Genomic DNA, 23,505 nt, shown 5'->3' with positions numbered 1-23,505 from the left:
AAATCAACCTTTCTCTTGTATTCACCGCAGGTCTAGCCTTTGCCACCCGCTGAAGTCACGATGAGTCGCGCACTCAGAAAGAAATCACCTGGATTTCACTAAAACTGAATTACCTTACCAGTGGAGCAAAAAAAAATTGGAGGTGCAGAGAACTGAGTATTCCACAGAAAAGCAATTTTCATTTCTCATCAAAACGTTCCAAGCCGCTCCACCATAAAGATATTTTTCTCTAGATCTGAACTTAGCTTCTGATTGCAAAGTACCTTGCAGACTAATATTCCTTGGGCTTGCTTCATTTAGATAATACCAAGTGCCACTGCAGGAACAGCATTAAACTGAATCATCACCTTCATTGCTTTTCTTTCAAAAGGCACCAAGGGCTTTGAAAACCTGACAACACAGAGAGAACAGGGAAGGAACCATGCACTCTAAGTTTCCTGCTTCACCCTGCATATTCATATTAACCTATTCCTGTAATCTGGGGTCTTCTAAGATCCTGAATTTGTTAGTGCAAGTATATTAGCAAGGTGTTTCATCTATAAATATGGGGACCCGGATATGTTTTCAGTGCTCAGTTCCTTCTTTCTGCTAAGCAAACAAAGGTAATTGGGATGCCCAGACTACAGGAGGGAGGGGGTTGTTTACCCAGTTCTCTCCACAATTTCAGGAAAAATGAAGAAGGCTGCTAAATCAGTGAGTGTAGCAGTGACCCAGTCAGTTTGGGTCAGAAGCCTCAATCAGGAGAGTTGATACTTGTGTAGAAAAACACAGTGCAGAGTTTGGGTCAGGGTGCCACTCTTGCCAATACTCCAGGCAAGAGGGACCGGGAGCCACCGCTCCCATGAGAAACATTGAAAGGTAGCTCTTCCCACTGGAGACTTTCCACTTAATTCAGTTTCTGTGGGGACATTTGGTCCCCCCAGAAACTGGGAAGCCAGCAGAAGGTGCCCAGGTAGCCACTGGTCTCTGAGTCCTGTCATGCCCAGCCTGTGCTCATGGGTGGTGATTTGTCAGGATGTAATTCCTGGTCAGGGTACCCCTGGGAGAGCACGCTCATCAGTGTCTGAGCCTCATATAGTCATCAACATGTAAGACAGGTCTTACAGCTCTTTTTATGCTGTGCTCCTTTATTTAACTTTGCCCATGTAACACTCCTTGAATATGCATTAAACATCTGCTTTAGGGTCCCCTTCTATTGCCAGAGTGGCAGTGAGTGGCCTGAATGCAAAGAAGAGTTGGAATCACTGGTTCGGTGTGTTACAGCTATTCTGCATCTGCTATGGGACATCTAGACAACTGCGTCAGCATCAGTAACAAAAGCTATCTTTATCATGCTTTTAGAATGGAGGAAATTGCCCAAGACACCCAAGAAATCCCCGATGCCATATACAGGCTTGTGCTGGCCTAATCTCTTCCCTTTACACACCTGACAATAAATGGCCTGAAAGGCCACCAGAGGTTAGCTGCCAAAATCCAGAGAACTGCAACTCTGAAAGAGGAGACTCGCACCCTAAGTACCACAGCTTTTCCATAAAAACTGAAAGAAAGAGGAAAAGGTTCCCTCTTTACAGCAATACCAATATTAAAAAGTGAAGAAGCCATGATCATCTCCAAAAGAAGCTGAGCTTCTGGAGAGATTTATATTTATACTGTGCCTTCACTGGGTATCTAGGCACCTGAGACTTCATCCATAGCTCATTAATATAATGATTTCCATTTAATTCAGCAGGCCTGGACAGTAAAGGAAGCATAAGACCCTCACCCTCCAGAAGACACTGCCACGTTGGTGCTGAAGATGAGGAGGACTACAGAAAACCCAGGGTGCACAGGACAGTCAAATACGTAACACGGATACTCGCTGTGTCAGCTTTTGCAGACACCGCTGCTCAGCAAGTAAAAAGAAGAATTATTAGACAACCGTAAAATACGTTAAGGAATTAAATTTTGAGGGTTTGATTAGTGAGGGAGGGAAATGTCACTGAAGGGCACATTAAAAAAGAACTGCAATAATCTAATTGCAGGCAAGGTACCTTTCTTCCAGAAGGTGCCTTACAGCTGTTCTTGGTAGTTTTTGCAGATTTTACGTGTTGCAAAAATGACCCTGCCGACAAGTCTGCTTTTGGTGAAACCTGGCAACTTTAAACTCAGAGTTACAACACCAGTTTAAAACCAGAAGTGAAGAAATTGTTATTGAAAAACTAGTTTTATAAACACGTGAAGATGGCTGGGGCACTCAGTTACTCCACTTTATTTCTGTCAGAAGAAAGACAACCATTTTAATGATTAAAGCCACAGCCCCATGTTGAGAAGATTATGTTTGAGTAAAGCTTCAAAAATTGTATGCGACCGAGCACTTCTGCCAGACAGACAAACAAATTGTTATGAGGTAGCTAGTCCCCGCTGGAGTCACGTTAAGTGTATACATCCTCATAACAAGGTGCCAGCCGTGCTACAACCCCTACCTTTGTCTGAAATACAAATGAAAGAACACGAATTCCTGTGTGCTCTTTTAAAGGTGTCAGTGAGTTATGTGACAATATCGCTATGCATGCATATGCTATGCTAACAACGTGGTTAATGGGATCAGGAGAGGCAAGCCTTACTCTGAATTTCAATGACTTTTTTTTCCTCTGTATTTTTACTTTGAGATTATTACAGTAATTTCCACCTTATTGTCTCTGTAAAGAGTTTTCTTTGAGAGTACTTGGGAGTTCATTAGTGGTGTAGTTTAGGCTTTGGGGGATGCAGCTGACATTAATTTTGTTTTTGTTTGCTGCTGGGAAAATCATAATTGGAAATTTCTAGCAGTATGTGTGCGTGCACCTATTCAAGTAGCAGTTGATTTTTATTAAAGTTGCAGTAAAACAGCCATTCCTGTGATCTGGAATTGTACTTTACTGGAATTTAGTTTATTTTAATTCAGATATAGCATGTCCCACTGTAAACTACAATACTGAAATGCAGTCAAGCAGTCCGGGAGGTTTTTCATGGCCACGTAGCGAAAACAAGACTGGGATTTTGGCACTGGGTGGCCAGGTCACAGTCTGAGGCACTGCACAGTTTAGATTGACTGAAAAGCTGATCTTTTTGTTTGGTGAGGTGGAAGCATCAGTGTCACACGAGTTTTGGCTCTGAGCTCTTCTGTCCCCATGTGCAGCCAGACACCTGCGGCCGGCACTGCTCTTCCCAGGTGGCTTCCATCCAGCACAATCCAACACTGCCCGAGACCCACTAACATCCCTCCTGGGAGCCTCTGCGGCTTCTTCCAGCCTCCCTGGCAGACAAGGGTCCTCTGCATTTATCCCTCCTCCTCTCTGGATGGAGGCTGCAGGTGAGGGCTCAACTCCACATCCAAGGTCCCTCCAGACCAGCAGCTGGAGGGGACGAGCCTTTCTGCCGAGCCAGGAGCCACTCTTCAACACAGGGTTTGAGGCTCCCGAGCTCTCAGCTTGGTCCCTTCCTTAAATGAGCTCTACAACTTTGCTCATTTTAAAAATGGCTTTAAAAAGAGCAGAAACATTGATTAGAGATGAGTAAGAGCCCGCGCCGATGCCGGCACTCAACATTTTCAGTGTGTTTATGTGAGTGCATGCAGCAGCTCGCAGTAAGCAATGAATTTTGATGATGGATAAGGATTAAAAAAAATAAAAAATAAAAAATCCGAGTGTCTTTTTTTTTCCTGAAGGATAAAAACAGCAAGCCCATAGCTGCACACCATTTTAGACTGTGCCACTTCTCCCATTAGCCCGCTGCTGCCGGCTGGCACTGCCGGACTAGCTGTGCAAAGGGACTGCCACTAGATGGAGTGGCTCTTACAAGCACGTTGGTTAGCGTCTTCAGAGACCTGGATTTAACTTCATCTAGCCTATTCCAGCCTGTCTTACCGGGGTCCAAAGATGCGAGGTGTTAAACATCAGCTGAGTGTTGAAGACACCCCCAATTGGCAAGTCCTCACCCTCAAAGTGAATGAATTGGTGAAGGCAGGGGCACATCTTCCTGCTGCCCCCTGCTGTGTGGTTATACACAGCCTAAGAAGAAGCTGGGGTGCTATCAGAGTGTCAAGACCCCTTAGATAAAATCTACGCGAGGTAATATGCAAAAGGCTGGGAACCCACCTCAGACAACAGGGAGAATTACACTTGCCCTGGACTTCTAGCTGGTCCACAGCACCAGTTCACATGAGGAACAAGAAGGTGACTCCTTAAAATGCTTCTCCTGCTGTTCTGGGGGAGAGGGAGAGCTGGGAGTTCTTATAGTTACTTAAAAAAAAAGGCAGAATTTATTATAATTTTCCAAACAGGATGAATGATAGAGCAATTTTAATAGCCTGGATAGAAACACTGAACATTTGACGCTCTTCCTCAGAAAGTAATTATCAGCAATACAATGATGCTACTGATATCTGCAAAAAATATTGATGTGGAAAGAAATCAAAACAAGGGAAATCCACAATCAAACCTTCCCAGTTTCTATTTTAAAATATTTTGATCTTCATGTTCATACATTCCTTCTATGATATCTACAGCTAATTAAGAACAGGCTAAAGGACAAGTAGGTATAATTGAAACATAGTTTTGATTGCACAAAGATACATAAATTCATTCTTCTTGCTCACGTATTATAAAGCTTGTGAGTCCTTCAGAGAAGGTCTTTTATCTGCTAATATGTCTGCATAGCACCCAGTACACTCAGACTCCAGCCAAATGAGGTCCACAAATGCTGCCACATGAGAAATAGAATAATTTATACTCATATGGAGTCGGCTGAAAACATGGTGAGAGAAATGGGAGCCACTATAGTAACTGCTGGCCTCCAGGAATCAGAACTGTCCTATAAAATGAAAATTTATATGGTTAATAATTACCTTATCCCATATAAGGATGAACAATACTGCTTCGAGGACAGAACAAGGTTTCTACGCCTCAGAGAAAGAAATACAGAGCCTGAGAAACGGCACTCTGACTCGGTTACATCAAGAAAGAAAAAAAATGTTGAGGGGAGCATGAAAGCCATGTTATCCCTTTCCTATTTACTGTTTTACCACGCCAACACTGCATAACTCCTAGGCTATGAATGGCAAATACTCTGTCACTCCTGATTCAGGAAAACTTGCATTCACTTCAGCAGGGATTTTATCTGCGAGGACAGAGCACTGAAGCTAGGACAGGAGCAAATTAGGGATGATATCTTCTTACAGCAAGGCACTGCCAGCTATGGGGTAAGCTACTGCGTGCAAGCACTGAACCAAATTTGGTTCTTATGCAACATGCTGATTGGTATCTGTCTCAAGTTGAATATGAATTAGCCAGAAGCCACAGCTACCTGGTTATTTATGCTAATGCACCATTTGCACACTAACGGGATGGGAGCTGGCTTGCTCTAATTTTGGGGCAAACTGTCCCTAAATGACAGCCCCCAGCAGCTGACAGTCAGAACGACAAAAGCCAAACAACTGGGGGGTGTAGGGGATGCTATCTGGTGACTGACAACGTTTCTCAAAGAAATGCCATTATTTCCTCCCTCCCTCCCAAGTTTTGTCGGTGAGGTGTGCGTGCACCCGTTGTAGCACAGGCAGGGCCTGCAGGCACAGGGAAGGAGAGGCCGTGCCTCCCTCCCACACGGCCAGGTACCTCAGATCGGAGAGGCCGGAGTCCTGCAGAGGTGATGTTGATGTCCTGCTCCGTCTGGTGTAGGAGAAGGACCTGAACTTTGCTCTCCTGGATCCCAGGTGAGTGTGATGGCAACCTCTGATCCACTGTTGGAGTTGTTCTGCGTCGTATCACGAGTTAAACAGCCAGAAATAAAGGTGCTGATGGATATTGCAGCACGCTGTGCAGGAGAAGCTTGGTTTGAAGCTCTTTCATCAAGCCAACCAAGGATTACAACTGGTGTCTCCCATATCCAGAGAAACACCTGGATCACGTAGCTGCAGGGGAAAGACCAGGGACAACTGCCCCACCTGGCCATGAAAACTCTCCAAAGCTCCTGATGTTGCTCTAAACTCCCTTTTGTTGCTTGTGGAAACCCCCCACATTTCCTACCCAGTTCTGGGCAAGACAAAGTCCTGACAGGGAAAGCACAGCCACCCAGCCTGCCTGTCCTCTGGGAGAAAGGAGGGGACACAGAGGTGGCTTTCTTATAACAAAAACATGGTGCAAACATGGGATTTGGCAAGCTTTCACAGTTCGTTTTGCATCCTAATATCATTGAAAGACAGTTTTGGGAGGCAATGAAGAGGCTTGCTGAAGTATGACAAGTTCAGATGAAATGGAAACACTGGAGTGACCTCGTATTTGCTGAAAAACAGCTCCCATTTCGGGACTGACTTCCCAATACAACAGAAAGGATACAATAAGAGTAGTTTGATACATTTTCCTTAATTTACAGTAAGGAAAACAGATGAGGACTCATCTGTTAAATTGGTCAGTGTGGAACTCGAACTTTTTTTAGAAGAGGACTTATCTTGGATTTCGATACTCAAAGAATAAATATTTTTTCCCTGCACCTTTTCTGACCATTCTGTAATGCCAAGAGGTGCAGATGCTTACCACTGCTGGGCAGAATTGACATAAAGGTGAAATGGAGAAAGAGAAGCCCAGCAAGGTGCAAAAGAGATGGGGAGTGAACACTCGATTTCCTGGAAGAGACAGCAGCTTGGCACACAAGATGTGTCTGAAGAGAGAGAAGTAACTGCAAAGAGCAGCACAGGACATAAAGGGCTCAGACTCCACTGGATGCTGGATGCTAGAGGTCCCCAGAAGAATCTGACATCTAGTGCATGAAGCTGTGGGAGAAACACACTTATGAGCAAAGAGTTAACCACTCCAAGAAAACAGCTTCCACATAGCAGCCAGAGCAGAAGAAAAAAGGTCAAGAATTTGTAGCAGCAGAAAATATTAGTGAACTTTATTAAAAGAGTACAGATTAGAACCAGAAAGGCAGGAAAAACATTAGGCTCCAGGGAGAAATCTTAATAAACCACACAGTGCATGACTGCTCTCCTCCTTCCCCCCGCAAGAAACCGTGTCTGAAACAAGTTTTAATTGAAGTCCCTGCTAGATTGCAAAGAGATGATGAAAGGCAAAGTAATGGGGGTTAAGCGGTGTGAATGGGAGTGCAAAGAGAAGGGGAAGATAACTGATGACCAAGACGGGGAATAGGATGTCTCCAAGTGAGATGGGTGCAAACCAGGGGAAGGTAAGAGAGGAAGACGAGTGGAAGGAGCCCCTGGTAGGCAGGGGATGCAGATTTTAGGGAAGGAATTGCCTTTGTTGCCTTTGTGATTGGCTTGGAGAAAGCAGATTGGGTGAAGGAGAAAACTCACGAGAGAAAACCTCCCTGCTCTTCTGAGCCAGGAGGACTTCAGAGACACCTCCACAGGCTGAAGGATGTAGCTAGTGGGACTTTCAGATCTCACCTGAAAGAAAGAACAGACCCACAGCTCTGCAGGCAACAGCTTGCTCTTTTCAAAGCCCATTTTTGATCTGTATTCAAAGGGTGAGAGGAGACGCAAAGGGCCCCGAGAAGCTGTCCTGTGTAAGGTCACCGAGAAGGACAGCGCTGTACGGACCGACACACGGCACTGAGCCGGGGACAGTCAGCGGTGACCAGCCGAGCCCACCAGACTCTGTAGGAAAATGAAGCACGGGACACATACCTCAGAGCAAAAAGGGAGACAGGATGCTCAAACGTGGCCACTGGATAACCCACACGGTAGGTAGATGCAGCGAGAAGGAAAAAGGAACGCAGGGCTCACAGATAATGGCCAAGAAGGTCAGCAGCACATTGCAAAGCAATGTTCCTTCTGCTCAGCCCTCGGGAGCCTCCTTCTCCTGAAAATTGTTATTAGGTCACCACACATGGGCAGTGCTCAGATGCTGGGACATGAAGGCTTCTGGTGAACGTGATGTCCCCCACACCGTCAGCAGAGGACAGAAATATGCACTCCAATTAAGAAATGTAAAACATTTTTTTCATTTCTGGAGCTGTCTGGCCTTTCATAAAATTTAAATAAGCTCAGATAACTCTCTTCATATCTACATTCAGAATATAATGATATTCAAATATACTGCCTTCACACACACAAACAACTTGTGAAATTATTTGCCAGCATATTAAGCTACTACACCAGATTGCTTGGCAATGGTGCATGTCTTTGAAATATGCAGATGCTTTTCTTTTTTAAAAAAAGGAGAGAGGGAGAGAAAAGGAGAAGTGAGAAAGAATTACAGTAGAATCTGGTACCAAAGTAACCAGAACAACAAAATGCAGAGAGACTCCAACCGATATTTCATGGTATCTGGAGAAGTGGTTAAAAGATACTGAGGGATGAGCTATGAATTTGTGTGTATATATATATACACACGTATAAACTTACAGATAGACATACACAAACACATACACATGCCTGGAGGAACAACTGTGCAAAGTCTCACAAACGCTGCAGCAGTGTTTGTCATGCGTAAACCCAAATTCCTGGTGCCAGAGGACAGACAGACAAGCTAGCAGTGTAGGTACAAAACATACAGGCGAGATAACTGCTGAGTAGCATTTTGAATTCCCCCATACCCAGCCTTCCTGGGGAAAAACAAGCATCTAAAATTAGCACATCTATCACCGAGATCCTGTGAAAATTATTTTGCTAGATTATATACGTATGGGTATCTACAGACACACACTCCAAACCTATTCCACACAGTTTTCCAGGCACAGTCTGGAATCCAGCACTGCCTTGTGCTCCACAGAGGCAGAACCGGGTAGAAATAATGACTTCTCAGAGCAACAAGCACATTTCACGTGTTCGCCAGAAAGGGAAAGTGGGAGCCCCCAAACCCCCAAGTACAAACTTTAAAAGCTTTCCTAAAATGCAGATATGAAAATTATCCCAGCGAGGGCTGAAATGGAATTGACAGTACTCCCTAATGAACTGCTGCTGCTCAGTACTTTGTAGTATGTGAGCACGCCTTTGCTAAGAAGAATATACAACTGCCATAAAAAGAGGTTAACACAGGTTGAGGCAAAATTCGATGCCATCCAGCCTTGATCTACACAAACAAGACAACATCTGAAAGGCACAAAGCAGCCAGTTTCACCAACAGCCCAGCTGAGGTATAATGAATGAAATCTTATTAACTAATGCAGTAGTGAAATATCTATTTTATCTGTAATCTGGATGTGGGCAGCTAGATGAAACGAGAAGGATGTTCCCACTCGAGAGAGGCAGAAGTGAGCTCGCTGTGTGCATAACCACAATGCCCCTGCATGAGGCACCAACGTCGTAACAAAACGTGGGCCACCCTTATGGTGCAAGCCAAATCATTTTTCACGGGTAACAATGGCACCTTCAGCAAAAAAAGAAAAAAAAAAAAAGTTCTTTCTAACGAGCAATTGATTTATAAGTCATTATGGCCATTTCAAAAGGACAGGCCATGGCTGGTTGCAGTGATCATTAACAAAGCCACGCACTTGCACCGAGGCTGAGTTCTGGGGGGCATCCTTATCCCACCAGCAGCAATTAGGCGTGCGCTTTTTTGCAGCAGCGCAGCGTCAGGCTAGAAATGGAGACATAAAGAGCAATACTGAGAAGACAGGTTGTCACATTTTTAACTTTGCATTAATAACAAATGCTGTTGCTGTCTATTCTGGCACATTTGCAAGCTTGCTTTTAAGTACAAGGGGCTGGCATGCATCTCCACTATAGATAGGAAAACAAGAGCAGCCTTGTTATGATTAAAAGGGTCTATTTCCCTCTGCCTTCTGTCTTCTATGTCCATCTGCACAGCTGCTTTGAACTTGGCCAAATCCCAGTGTTAGGGTCGCCTGCAGTACATATTTTAAATCAGCAGCAGACTGTGCGAATTTGCTGCTACCAAGGAGAAAAATCTCCAAATTCTCGCTTAAATGCTTGATGAGTGGTTCTGTGGAACATTCATCATCGTAGATAGCCCAACCTATCTGGGAAATTGCAGCAAAAATGTATCTCAAACCATTTACTGTTTCATGAGGAGAATGAGATAAAGCCAATATAGACATCTGCAAAGAAATGAAGAGAAATCACTGTTGACAAAATGAATGCTGCTGATGCCTCGAGAGCTGACGGAACAGCTAGGGAGAGGTCGCAAAGTTTGCACGTGAGAAGTGAAGGTAATTCCCCTTAAAAAGGGCACGAGGAGAGAAACCGGGGGAGTGGAAGACAGTGCATGAGACAGACCTGAGGAACCAGGAGCGGCGACGTATTTGCAAAACGCTCAGGCAACTCTAAGTGCACAGGTTTGGGTTCTCCCCTGCCATTTAATCTCCTCACCTACTTTTATCCAACAGAGAGGAAAGCCACCTGAGCTCTCCCTCCCCAGTGCGTAACACTGCCAGCACCAAAATCTGAGCAGAATCACAGTTTGCAAGCATTTGGGGATGGCCACGTTAAAGGATGGAAGTCAGAAATGACTGGGGGGGGAAAGAAGTTATTCCGTTTCTAAACTTTTGTTGCCCAATCAGAAACCTGTGAACACAGAACGAGACAGACGGACATGCCTTGGCTGAGATGTGCCATTCCTTCAGCAGAGCATGAAGGCTCTAAACGGTGCTCTTCATGCAACGGAGCTAACATAATTCACCAAAGCACAACAGCCAGGATCAAAGCACCCACCCGCCCATCCTCGCAATGCTAAAACCTGCTTCCACTTTCCCCTAGAGTTTTGTAGGTATTTTTATTTAATTACTGTGGTTTCAGGTGTTACCGAACAGTTGACGAGATAAATTCAAAGCAAATAATCAATTTCTTTACCTTGCCAACTTTTTTTTCTTCCCCCCTCAGCAATAGATGCCTGATGGCTCAGTCAAACAATTATTGTTTTTATCAGTTTTGTTTTAAAATGCTTTTATTCAAATGGCTTTGCCTCTCATTCCAAAGACCAATGGATAATAAAGCAAAGATGTATCCCGGCTGCTACAAAACTAATTTTAACCTCAAGCAAAGCAGGAATTACACATTCATCTTCTAAACTGTTTAAAGACATTATATTCATTTCTTTTACAGTTGATTTAATAAACTCTAGTACGGATATTTATTATGCAGGCAGAGTCACACCTTTTTTTTTTTCTCTTTTTTAGAGGAGAAAACCTGCGCTAGCAGCTGATACTAGGTGTAATCTGAGAAGAATTAAGTACTCCCAAGATATTTTTTTTTGCTATGTTGCACATTTTGGTATTATACGCTGTACTAAAGAGCACTCTGATCCTCCCCACGATCTCGATCCATGTGAGCAGCAATGCCACCCCCAGCAGAGAAAGCCATATTCCTTTAAGGAAAGGTGAACAATGAAAACACGAGGATACGTGCAAGGAGAAAAAGAAACACCACACACCTTTAACAGGTCAAAAAAGCCACACGATGCTTCTTTTTTTTAAAAAAAAGCAAAACTTGCGGGTACTCCAGAAGGAGTATTTTGCTCTCTGGAGCACCTCTCCCTTTTCCTTCTTGAAGGGAGAAGCCATACACCAAAACTGTGCATGCGATCGTTTACTGGCGTACAGAAAGCACCGCTCAGGATAATTTTAGCCAAAAAAAAAACCACCCAAACAACTCCGGACTTCATCATCTGACACCATTTTCCCCAACCGAAGCGAAGGCACGGGAAGGAGCCGCCTGCTGCCGGGTACGTACCTCCTCCAGGGGTGCTCCCGGCGGAGCTCCGCAGCCGGCTCGGGAACAAAAAGCTGCCCGGCTACGAGAAACCCCCCCGGCCCCTCGGATCGGCGCCGGACCGCCCGAAAGCTTCACCCGACAGCCACCGCCTGAAGTTTCCGGAGCTCCCCCCACCCCACACGCACCCCTCCCAATTTCAGGCAGACCCCGGCCGGCCCCAAAACCCCCGCGGGGACACCCTGCGGCGGGGCTGCCCCCTCTGCCAGCCCAGCAGCCCTGCGGAGTTTGGCGACCGGGATGCGCACGGGGACGAGGGCAGCAACCCTCGGGTGTCCCGAGGGACCCGTCCCCGACCCCAAAGCCGCTCGGGCTGACGGAGAAGGGGGCAGCGCGCTGCAGCCGCCCCGCCGTCGGGGCAAGCGGCGTCGCCCCCCACCTCCCCTAGGCGACAAACTTCGAGGGGCTCAGCCCCGCCGGGACCCTTTTTCCTTCCTTCCCTCCCTCCTTCCCCGCAGCCCCTCGCCCTCCTTACCCTCGGCACGGCCCCGGCCTCGTGTCCCCCTCCTGCTCCGGCCGCGCCGACCCCCGGCAGGGAGCGGGGAGCGGGAGCGCCGCCCCGCCCGGGCACCCCGGCACTGGGGAGCGCCGAGGAGGAGGCGGTGCCGGCGAGGGGAAGGAGGAGGTGGGAGACTTCTTCTTCTCCCCCCCTGGCGCCTCCTCTCCGACCACCGCCGCCCTCGCTCCACGGGCGGCTGCTGCTGCCGCTGCTGCTGCTGCTTCTCCTTCTCCTCCACCTCCAGCACCAGCAGCACCGCCGCCCCCGGCCCTCCTCCGCCGCCTCCGCCCGCAGGCAGCGAGCGGGGCGGGCAGGCAGCGGGCTGGGGATGGGGCTGGGGCTGGGGCTCCGGCACCCACCGCCGCCTCGTCCCCCGTCACCCCCCGCAGCCTGCCGCCCCTCTCCGGTCCCATTTATGAAGCCCGGCTGCCATCACGTGTTAATGTGCCTTTTGTCCTGGCCCTGGCAGCGCCGGGGGAAGCCAGGCGGCGGCGGCCAAACTTCGCCCCGGGGGTGGGCAGCGGGCGGGCGGCGGACCCCAGCCCTGCCCCTGCCCCTGCCCCGGCCGTGCCCCGTGCCCCGTGCCCCGTACCCCGCCGGGCGGCCGCCTCCCGCTCCCTTCTCTTCCCCTACCCCTCCCCGAGGGGCTCTAAATTATTAATTATAATTAGCCTCGTCGTGCCGCGGGGCCTTGCCGGCAGCCGACGGGCGAGGCAGCGCCGCCTGCGGCCCGCGGGGGCGGCCGGCGCCTCCCCGCCCGAGGGGAGGGAGAGAAGGACGGAGGGAGGGAGGCAGAGACCCGGCAGGGACCCGCCCGCCGCCCTCTCCGCCCCACCAGGCTGTGGCGGCGGAGAACGAGGGGCTGAGGCCTCGGGGCAGCCCCCAGGAGGGAGCCCGGCTTCCATTGAGAAGCTCCCGAGGGCTTGAGGGTGGGTTTGGGGAGGCACCCCAAGGGGCATCGCCCAGCAGCCGTGTGCCTCAAGGCTTGGTGCATCTCTGCATGGTGGTGCCCGGCTGCGGGGCACCGGAGTTTTGCCAGCGTTTGTTCCCCACGTTACCCCCGAGGCTGGCAGAGAGTGGCTGTGGTGGTCTTGTGCTGGTGCAACAGCCGTGGTGGTGGCGGGCACGTCGTGGGGAATCCCGCATCTCCCCGGGCTGAGGTGGCTCCGAAGGCACAAGGACAACCGGCAGGCTGGGCTTTCTTCAAAAGACGGTTCCTAAAGAATGTGATATCCAGCTGGCTTTGCTCCGTGTGCTTCTCCCTCTGCAGTGTCATAAATATGTATTTGTCTTCACATGTATTAATACAGCAACATGATAAATATTTATCGTTTGACATAGTGTCTAAAGACATTAACTGGTCCATCTACCACATCCACCCAGCGGCAGAGGACTAGCCCGGGTCCCTCATCCCTCAGCGGAGAAACCCACAGGGAGCTACGCTCTTCACGAGCGAGGATTAAAGACTTTGGGTGGCAGTATTTTCGGGGATGCCCAACCCAAGAGGTGTGAGCCATCTGATGGTGAGCCTTCCCCTCGAAGGTTTCTCCATCTGGGCCCCCGGGGCTTGAGGCACTCAGCACCTCAGGGCTCTGGGGAAGCAGGCTGGCGCATCTGCCGAGGATCCCAGACCCGCTGCCTCGGTCTCGTCTTCCCTTGTGCTTAGTCCCATACCGATTCTGCTCAATCGTAATTACTGCCTACATTTTTTTTTTTTTTCTTCCCACCGCTGGCTCTTCCTGATGATAATCGTTAAATTAACAAGAAAGGAAGCATTTTCAAGTGGCATTCCTGTGAGAAAATTGGAGAAGAAAAAAGGCTAACTCATTTGTGCCCAACTCAAGCTTCTGATATTAGTCAGTCTGTTTGGTAATTCAAAAGTGCTGGTGTGTAAAAAGAACTTTATTTAACACTGCAGTAAAATCAGAGCAGATTTCTCTTCAGCTTTACATTTCAGAAAGTACCGACTTCTCCTCAGAGGACTGAGAGTTTTCATTTGATTCTTTTTCCCTGAAAGGTTGGTACTTTTGCCTTTCATGTGAACCTACTTGGTTAAGCTTCTCTTCCGCAGTCATGGAGGAGCGCAGCTCCTCGGCAAAGGCAAGTCCCATCCAGAGAACATCGCTGGACACAAGTCAGCCCACGGGGTGAATTTAGGGCAACGTGTTACTTACTGCTCATTCCACCTCCACTCTTACGGCTGGATAAAAGATCCCCATCCTGAACTGGGATTTACTCCAATCTCGGGGTAATCCTTCTTTCTGTCACTTCTAAACTCGGAGAGCAGGGAGGGAAATTGTGATGTTGACAAATGTAGCCATGCCTACACACCGAGGTGGCTTTTTTTTCCCCCTAAAAATCCTCCACAGTTGCTACTGCCAGTTCAGCCCACAGGCGCAGCAGTTCGGTATCGGTAGCCAGAGGTGACTCGAGCACCAGCTTCTCAGCCTTCTTCATGGTGGGGTGTCCTGTGACCCCTCGTGCCTTGCGCTCCCCAAACGTTTATCCAGATCTCGCCTTTAATTTAGCGATTTGGCAAGGGGAAGGTTGTTGCGATCCTGTGACACCTGTTCCTGGTGGAGCTGGTTGGAAAACCTCTGACAGAACAGCTTTCCACTGGAAAATGCAACCCTGTCAAAATCAGATCGCTTTGCAAACTTGTGTCGGTTTCACTGAAAATGTCATTTAAAAAAGAGTAAGTGGTGGAGGGATGTTCCAACAGTGTGGGAACATCTCGTTTTGACATTTCCAAGCTAAATGTTTCAATTTCTTCTTTCAAAATGAGTTTTGGTTTCAAAATATTTCATTTTATATTATATATTACAAAATAATACAAAATTTGAAAAGCTGAATCATGTTTCCATTGAGCTGTAATTAATTTTCTCCATGGCTTTCTGGAGGTAGAGAGCACCGTTATTCTGATTTGGAACAAAATTTGAAATCCCAAACATCTAGAAAAACTAGAATTTTGTGGGGCTTCCAGCCATGTGATGGAACTCCAGAATACGTCAATGGCCACTTTTTTAAGCTGCATGATTGTGAAAGACTTAAAATAGTGACAAGCTACTTGCAGTCTTGTCTTTCCTCACACTTTGAGCCTTGCTGCCAGTGGAAATAAAGCCATCCAATACCAATGACAAGGTCTGAAGGAAGAGATGGGGGTGGACATAGACCCTAAGATCAGATGTTCTTACTTTTCTTTTGGTTGCTCCCAGTTAATGTGCTTCGAAGCAGTGCATTGGTCAGGTATCTTCTGGCCACCCCAGTACTATTGCAGCTGTAACTTCCTTCACTCCCTATTTCAGAAAGAGAAGGAAACAAGGTAATAGAGGAGATAATCCAGCTGATCCTGTGCTCTTTCTAAGCCACAAATCACCAATTCTTGCTCTACCAGACAGAGTTTTTTTTTCAAATAATAGTATTACATACTTTTATGATAAATAATCTTTGCCCATCATTTTATGAATGCTGTATTCCAACCATGAAGCATTTTATTTAGCTGTTTACATTGATCAGATGTGCCTAATGAGTGGGCTTGATGATTTACTTGGCAAAAATCCATGTAACAATCAGGTGAGGTTGTTCAGTAGTCTCACTGAGATCGCTTGCACCCTGGTTTTGTAGACCCTGGAGTTCCATGGCTGCTTTCAAGATTTCCCCATCTCTTCTTCTCAAGCGTGTTTCCTGCTGCTGCTTTGTGTTATAAGCTTGAACGTTTTGCTCACTTTTTTCTCATCATCCGTAGGTAGATAGAACAAACGAAGAAGATATAAATGATCTCCAAAGAGGCACTTGGAGGTACATTGTCTTCTAATAACCACATCCCGTGTCCTGCTCACAGACGAACATCTTTTCTCAAGGTTTATGTGGCAGTTTCTTGACTCATTTTGAAATGAGAGAAAAGATTTGGTCCTGTTCCTAGTTTAGAAGACTGTCTGCTTGTCCTAAAGCTCTATCTTTATTTGGCTGGCTTTGGAGACTTTGCTGCTAGGATAGCACTGAAAACCAAGGGTGCACACAAGCTCTTCCACAGTTTCGCAGTCATAAAATCTCTGGAAAAGAGAAGAGGGTCTCCACCATAAATATTATTCTGCTCATCCTAGAGGCCATGATGGAAATTCCTTTTTGCAAGGAGGAGAAGCTGTGAAACAAGACCTTAAACAGTGAGCATTTCTTGCCCTAGCCTTCTCAACCCACAGAGCAGCGTGCCTGAAAACCTCAAATGATCAGGTACTGCAGCAGCAGATGGAAGAAGTGTCTTAAGGGAACACGATTTTCCAGCTTTTCTACATTTGCTCTGCAAGCTATCCATCAGGGTTAGGCTGGCGCCCAAAAGCTCAAGTCCTCATTCTGCCGTTCTTTTTTTCAGTAGCACTGAAACATCCACAACTTTCACAGCAAGAGCACCAGGAGCTCAGCCCCCCCCCCCCCAACCCCCCCAAATTTGTAAAATGAGGATAATAGCATCTCACTTCTTTCACCATCGTCAGACTTTTCTATTTAAATTTTAACTCCATCAAGGCAGGGACTGTCTCTTACTAGTAGTTTGTGAGCATCTATCACAACAGAGCCACAATCCTGGCTATGACCTGCGGGCACTGCCACATTGCAAACAATAACAATAAAAACCCAATCAGAAATGTTATTGTCCAGGAGTAACTTTACTGCCACCAAGCAAATAAAGGGAAAAAGAAAAAAAAAATCCAGAATCCATGAAAGTGAATGGTTTACCCAGGGGTTTTGCAAAGTGTCCAGCTCCATATTTAGCCAAATGTTGGTCCCTTGTGCAAGGTGGAGGTGACAGCAGGCTCCTGTCACAGGCGAGGCATGGCAATGTCCTCATTTCGGGCTGTCCCTGCAGCTGGCTTCAGCCTGTTGCTCAGGTGTCACAGCAGGCCTGCCCCTTTCCCAAATCTGACCCTGCTTTTTGACTCGGCCAGCTGGTGAGAATGGGAAATTTGCTGCTGGTTTTTGTAATGCAGATATCTGCCAGCTAGGAACAGACCGAGACCACCAACTCCTCTCAGGCAGGAAAACAAACAGCTATCATATGGTAATGACTTTGTGTCGCTACTGCCCCGAACCAAATTAAAACCAGTGATGCAGGCATTCAAGTCTCTCTATCCTGTCATTAACTATCCCCTGAAGCTATCCAGTTCCCCAAATATTATTCTCTCCTGCTTCTTGCTTTGTCCTTTCAGATCGGAGTTGAGCAATGATGAACTAATTTAGCCACTGTTCTATGTAATTTAGGTTATGAACTCGGTGAGTTAAGAAGAGGAGAGAGACATGTCACACAGTTAAGGACGCGTATGCTTTTGTTAAGAAATCTCAGTCTATTACTGATGGAGGTGTTAATACCCATACCAAACAGAGTGCATTGGAGCTTAATCTTCTGCTGTATTGATTTTTCGTAGTGTTTTGCCCACTGTGTTGTGGGTGGCACTGCAGGGTACTAACAAGGTTCTTTCCTTTGCCCTGATGGCAGCGATACTGTGCCCCGTCACGTTTCTTCCACCAGCTCCTTGAAGAAGATGACAGGGAAGAGAAGAGCCAGAAGACTACTGAGAATCCTCTGTTTAAAAACAAAGACTTGCCCAGATCCAGGGCAGGTTGCTGCTTATCTGACATCTGTTGCCTGACGCTTGGGGAAGGACTCTTAGAAATGGTCATTTGGGCAGCAGTCCACAGTCCCCTCCTCCTTCCTTGCTCATTCCCTCTTTGATGCCCAAACCTCAGACCCAGCATGCTGGAAAGGAGCCTTTGTATTCAGTGCGAAACCATGGCATGGTGATTGCCCTTCGGAGGGTTTGTGAGCTGCTCTGTTACCGATGCATGCAGCTTCGAGCACCTAGTACAGCATTTTTGCCTGTTCCTTAGGAGCTAGCAGCTGGCTAAGGCACATGAACTTCTTTTCTCTCCACCATCTGAAAATTACAAAATGCTGGTCTAGGTAGAAAGAGGAGGTTGCCAGGGAGGAGAGTGAGTATACTGTGTTAGGGAGGATGGGACTCTTTGACCTTGGGGAAGCTGCCTTTGAACCTTATTTTTTATATTTTTCTGACACAAAAGAAATCACTGCCGCTCCTAAGTGATCTTTCAATGCAGAGAAACACCCTCATTAGTTTTTTTTTTTTCACCTTCTCACCTTCTTTCATTAAACCATACTCTTTACAGTCCCAGTTGAACAGCAGGGAACATTATGAGCTGACGGAAAAGCATTTTCCTTTGTTAACATGTTTTTTCATCATTGAGCAATAGAACAGTAATGAGGATACAGATCATCTTTTCATTATAAATCTGCATCGCAAAGTACAAAAAGAAAAAAAAGTGGGTTCCAAAAATAAACAAATAAACAAAATAGCTGTGTGGTGAAGGGAAGAAATTGAGAAAAACAAGATGACAAAGCTTTTCCCTGATGCTCTACCTTTGGTGGTGTACAGGGGCATCAAAGTCAGGAAAGTCTCCAAGTGATGTTGGGTGCCTGAATGTTGCAGTTAATGTAAATAGGCGTAGGATTGTATCTGCAACTTCTATGCAATGCAAATTAATATCATTCATCAGTATGGCAAGAGAAACCAACAAATAAACAAACAAAACCCAACTAAAAACACAACCTAAGATGACTCTAAAATAGATTGGTTCTTTCATGGAAATATACAGATTTGTTTTCGCTCTTGACTTTTGTTCACATTTTCCTTGTTCCTGCTAGATATGAAAACAACCCATCATGTCAGCTTTTAAATAGGGACGGTATATACCAGTCTGTAGCGTTCATGCTCAGTTCCAGAAAAGAGAAACAATTACGAGTCTGGATGAGGGCTACACATTTTCTAGCTCAAGTTCCTTACGAGACGTAGCCGTGCGGAGGAGGCACTGCTTCTGTGCACGCGTTTGTGCGGTGCTTAATAAGAAGAGGCTGTTATTGGAGGGTGAGGGAAAGAGCTCTCGTGTCTATAAAACCCAGCTATGATGAAATGCCTCCTGAAAGCATCGGTGAGTAAGTGCTGTCCCAGGGAAAGGAGCACTGCTCAACGCTGCTGCAGAAAGAAGAGGGATGGACAGCTCATCGTCCCTTTTCTTCGCCCTCCCCTGCAGCTCTGGGGAGGTGGCAGGGGACTGCAGTGGGACTTTTCCCTGTCGTAGCACTCCATTAGAGCTGTTCTCCTGGGAAACCCAGGGTGTGCGTGCTTCAGGCTCTCCTCAGCCTGTGCTCCCACCCCAGGCTGGGTCTTCCCACAAATTTGCCTGGCAGAGGGAAGCGCAGGGAGCCTGGAGAAGCCAATTCCCCCTGCGTTTCAGGAGAAGCACACAGTGAGTCTATAGGAGTAAGAAACACAAACTTCCCCCTCTTCTTTTGTGCCAGGCTGTATCACAGTCCAGTCTTCAAGAGATGGCCTATTTTTTTTTTATTTTATTTGTTTTAATCTCTGCCAGCTTTTCTATGCCTTTTCCACTGTTATTACAATTATTGTGGCTACATTTGCTCAAATGGTCAACGCTTGCTAATGCTATCACAGATATCCATCCCTTCCACCCCTGCAAATTATTCATTATAGTGTCACTAGCCTCAGCATAAAATGTACATTTGCGTGCTTGTTTTCATTTAATAAAACCCTTTGGTCACGGAAGCACTGTCAGCCCAGGTTTTATTATTCCAGAATATTCAATTTAAATCTTGGGGCACCCGTGTGACTGAGAGGTCACCTAGCATCTTCAGCTCTGCAAAGTGGGGGGCGAGGGGAGGTTTGCAAACCGTGGGCTTAAACAACAAAACCAAAGTGGCAAAGCTCAAGCCCACTCATCCTTTTCTTTTCTTTTTAGGAGAAAAGGAAGCCACAAGCTTATCACGTTGCAGCCCCACACTGTCACTGGATCCACTGGAAAATAAATCCACTGTAAAGGCAGCGATGCTCAGCGTGGGATCTGCCCATGCAGCTCACCTTCCAGGACAAAGTATTAACTAAGGAAGAGAGCAGGTGGGACAGGGGTTCTTCTTCAGAAGCCTTGCTGTGATTGTTTTGGCATGACCTCATCTCGAAGCCCTGTTGTGAATAGTTAGATTTTCTCACATCATTTTGTGGTTGGGAAGGGCTTTTTGGCTTCTGTAATCGATTCACTTTATGAAGAAAACACTAAAAAAAAATGATGGCCAGAAAATGTGGTTCATCTTCAGTAAAATCAACAACTTGACCTCTCCCTGGGAGAACACTGCCTTGGAAGCAGCCTTTCTGGTAGGCTAGGGAAAGCTGACTTCTGAGATCCAACCAAGGCAGGAGATTCAGTCACAAAATGTGGTCTTTTCATAGCTGCTTCCCTACAATATTTAGATTTACATCTCATATTACAGAATATTAAAAAACAACAGGACCATTTAAGGACTAGAAGATGGAGTAGATTATTTTATTATCTACTTTTCAATGCCCTTTTCCTTTTCCAGTGGCCTGAGCTTAACTTCTCTTCATCTATATTGGCTCGGGCTCAAAGGGTCATATAACCGTCTGAGTCAATAGCAGAGCTTTTAGCACCAGACCCAGGAACCATCTTGGACAAATGGAATCCCAGATACGTTCTTCAATTTTCCCCCATCAGCCATTTATAAAAGCTACTTTTATTAAAATCTTCTTGGGTACTTCTCCTGCTGCAGCTGGGAGACCATACGAGGAGCGTTTGCTATTAAGCCATAGAAGAAAGAAGCAGAAAGGTTTTATTTATTTCTGCGTTGGCTTTCCTTTGTTTCTGCAATTCTTCTTTTCTTCAGGGTGACCAGGAATACTAAAACATAGCAGAAAAACACTAATACATGCTGCAGCATCAGAATTCCTCCGTTCAGAGGGTATTTTTGGGTGAAAAAACACGTTTAGTCTGCTTGTCAGGAGACTGTTGACTGGTTAACTCTATTTAAGTGCGACACAGGGAGACCATCTATTTTATACCCTTAGGTTATTCGGGAGGCCAGCCTGCTGGACCACGTTTGTCTATTGTACCGAGTAAGAAATGTAATAGTAAGGCGAGGGGTACTGTTCAGTTGCCACAAACTAGGGACGTCTCCTCTCATTAAAAGTGGTGCAGTTGTGCTTTAGTTGTTCAAGGCAGAGGAGTGATGAAAGATGTGAAGCTTTCCCATGTACATGCGTTGTCGAAAATGTGAAAGGGTCTTAGCCTGCATACTTGCTCAAGTAAGTTTTCTGTAGGATTCAGTGGAATGGAAATGACCTTAAAAGAGGAATTTCTATAGCTCGGATCGCAGAACCCAACTCTGTTGTGCCTGATTTTTGTCCTTTATGCAAGTCTGTGCAACCTGTGCCTCCCCCTTGCTTTGTACTCTCCCCCCAACACACACACCTTCACCCCTTTGGAATGGGTATTACTATGGAAACAATTGTGTCCTTGCTATTGTTAAGGGCAGCTGAGTGACATCCAGAAATCCCATATACCCGCAGAAAATTGTAATAGTAAATCATCTGACTGGCTATTCTTAGCCATTCTCTTTCTCAGTGAGAGAAGGATGATATATAAAGGGAGATTATATGAAGAAGGCTTTTTTTTTTTTTTTTTTTTTTTTTTTTTCCCTCTTGGAAATTTATGACCGCTTGGCTGAAGCGTAAGAGTAAAGGTAGGGAAAAAAAAATATTACACAACAGAGCATTTCATGAGCAGCAGAACTAATGAAGCCTGGTTCCCTATGGGTTTGGGCCCGTGGTTGGATTCTCTGGTGACTAATACAGCGCTGGCTGTCTGATCACATCTGTTCTGTGAGCTGGGGCATTCAGAGTGCCTCCCTGCCATGTGGGTCCTTGAATACCCAACAACAACTGGGTTCAATTGCAGCTTTTTGTCAACGAGGGAACTGACAGGGTCTGCCTCTTCTACCCACACGCCAGTTTTCATTAAACTTGTGGAAATCTACCATCAGATCACTACACTTCCATCAGAACTGGTTGAAAAAAACGCTATCAGATTTGGGAATTATTAGAGGGGAACAGACAGGCACAAACACATTGAAAGTGTAATCTTGTGAGCCTCTTTTACTTGGGAAATCACCCTGAAATTTTGCTTGGCTTCTTCTTCTTTGTAATAATGTTTCTGTGCCCTGGTTCTTCATGCTAGGATGTGGATAATACTTCTCTACTTTGTAAGACATAATATTAAGACTTTTCTGTCTTTTGTAAAAAGCAATTTGAAAAACGAAAGTTACAGCAAGGGAAATTGATGTTAAATATTCATATTTTTTGCGCAGTGAAGGTGATGAAGCTCTGGAGCAGGTTGCCCACAGAGAGCGTGGAGTCTCTGGCCTTGGAGATGTTCAAACATTGGCTGGGAAAAGCCCTGAGCTACCTGCTGTGACTTCAGAGCTGGATCTGACTTCAAAGGTGGTTCTGCTTTGAGTGAGGACGGGACCAGATGACCTCCAGAGATCCCTTCTGATCTAGAGTTTCTGTGATTCAGTGTTATTTGCTACTTTAGATTTATTTTGTGCAGGACTTGGTTACCCAGGAAGAATCACAGTCAAGGTCAAATTCTTCAGGAGAACGTTGTTCCAAAAATGTGTGCCCATTGGAGTGTACCAGCCATCCATGTGCAAGTTCAGACTTTTACTGAGACATACTAGAGTCCTCCTATTGAGCCTTCAGTATTTTCTGAATATTAGTTTCATCATCAGTTCGTGTTAGCTGTGTGTAAAGTCACTGTGAATTTTCATGCTATATAACAAATTCCTCTAGCTTTTCCCACCTCTATCTCTGATAATGCCATGTAGGCAACAGGACCCCCCAGAGTCGGTGCCTCTTGCAGATAACAGATACTTTGTAAAATCATGACTTTCCCTGCATAATTTTGGGTTGTATGCTCTGGAAAACTTGGCTGAAGTGCAAGATAAAAAAAAAAAAAAAAAAAAGATGTATTATTTTCATGAAGCACAACATTTTATAATGTGATTGCCTGTCCCAAGTGCAATCAATCTGTCCATTGAGCTGGCAGTGTTTAGAAGTAGATGAAAGTCTCTACAGATCTGAAGCCTCCAAATGTTCCAGAGCCCCGTGTTGGGAATACAGTGACACACAAGGATAATATGTACACATACATACATTATAAACATATTTTTTCTTACTCTATTTTTCCTTCCATGAACATTAGGGCAGTGAGAAATGGTGAAATTGTATGTTAGTAATGAGCCACGTGGCCATAATAAAACATGTCCAGTGATAGCACACGCCAAAATCCTTTCTTCCTTCCTTTCCTTGCGCATTTATCTTCCTTCCTTTCCCTTGCACATTTATCAGTGCCACCTCCCGTGACAGCAAAT

General features: G+C 46.1%; 1 protein-coding gene and 1 long non-coding RNA gene across 4 annotated transcripts in view; one reads left to right on the top strand and one right to left on the bottom strand.

The window, feature by feature from the left end:
• Positions 1–12,945, bottom strand: part of CNR1 (cannabinoid receptor 1) — an 18,484-nt gene extending 5,539 nt beyond the window's left edge. The window contains exon 1 of one of the 3 annotated variants that reach the window (XM_038177100.2): positions 12,177–12,945. In XM_038177100.2, coding sequence (XP_038033028.2) covers positions 12,177–12,613 — 437 coding nt within the window. In that variant the 5' untranslated portion in view covers positions 12,614–12,945. Of the gene's footprint in view, positions 1–1,762; positions 3,505–11,662; positions 11,815–12,176 lie in introns of those variants that run through there. The other 2 variants (XM_038177102.2, XM_027454917.3) reach the window with 2 other exon arrangements.
• On the top strand, positions 11,094–23,505 carry LOC119716466 (uncharacterized). Its single transcript, XR_005264550.2, has 3 exons — positions 11,094–11,654; positions 20,025–20,179; positions 22,441–23,505. It is a non-coding gene; the product is annotated as an uncharacterized lncRNA (long non-coding RNA).

This window comes from Anas platyrhynchos, chromosome 3 (assembly GCF_047663525.1).
Source record: "Anas platyrhynchos isolate ZD024472 breed Pekin duck chromosome 3, IASCAAS_PekinDuck_T2T, whole genome shotgun sequence".
In the NCBI taxonomy this organism is placed as follows: domain Eukaryota; kingdom Metazoa; phylum Chordata; class Aves; order Anseriformes; family Anatidae; genus Anas; species Anas platyrhynchos.
Note: the sequence above shows the minus strand (reverse complement) of the source record. Positions and strands in the feature narration are given on the sequence as shown.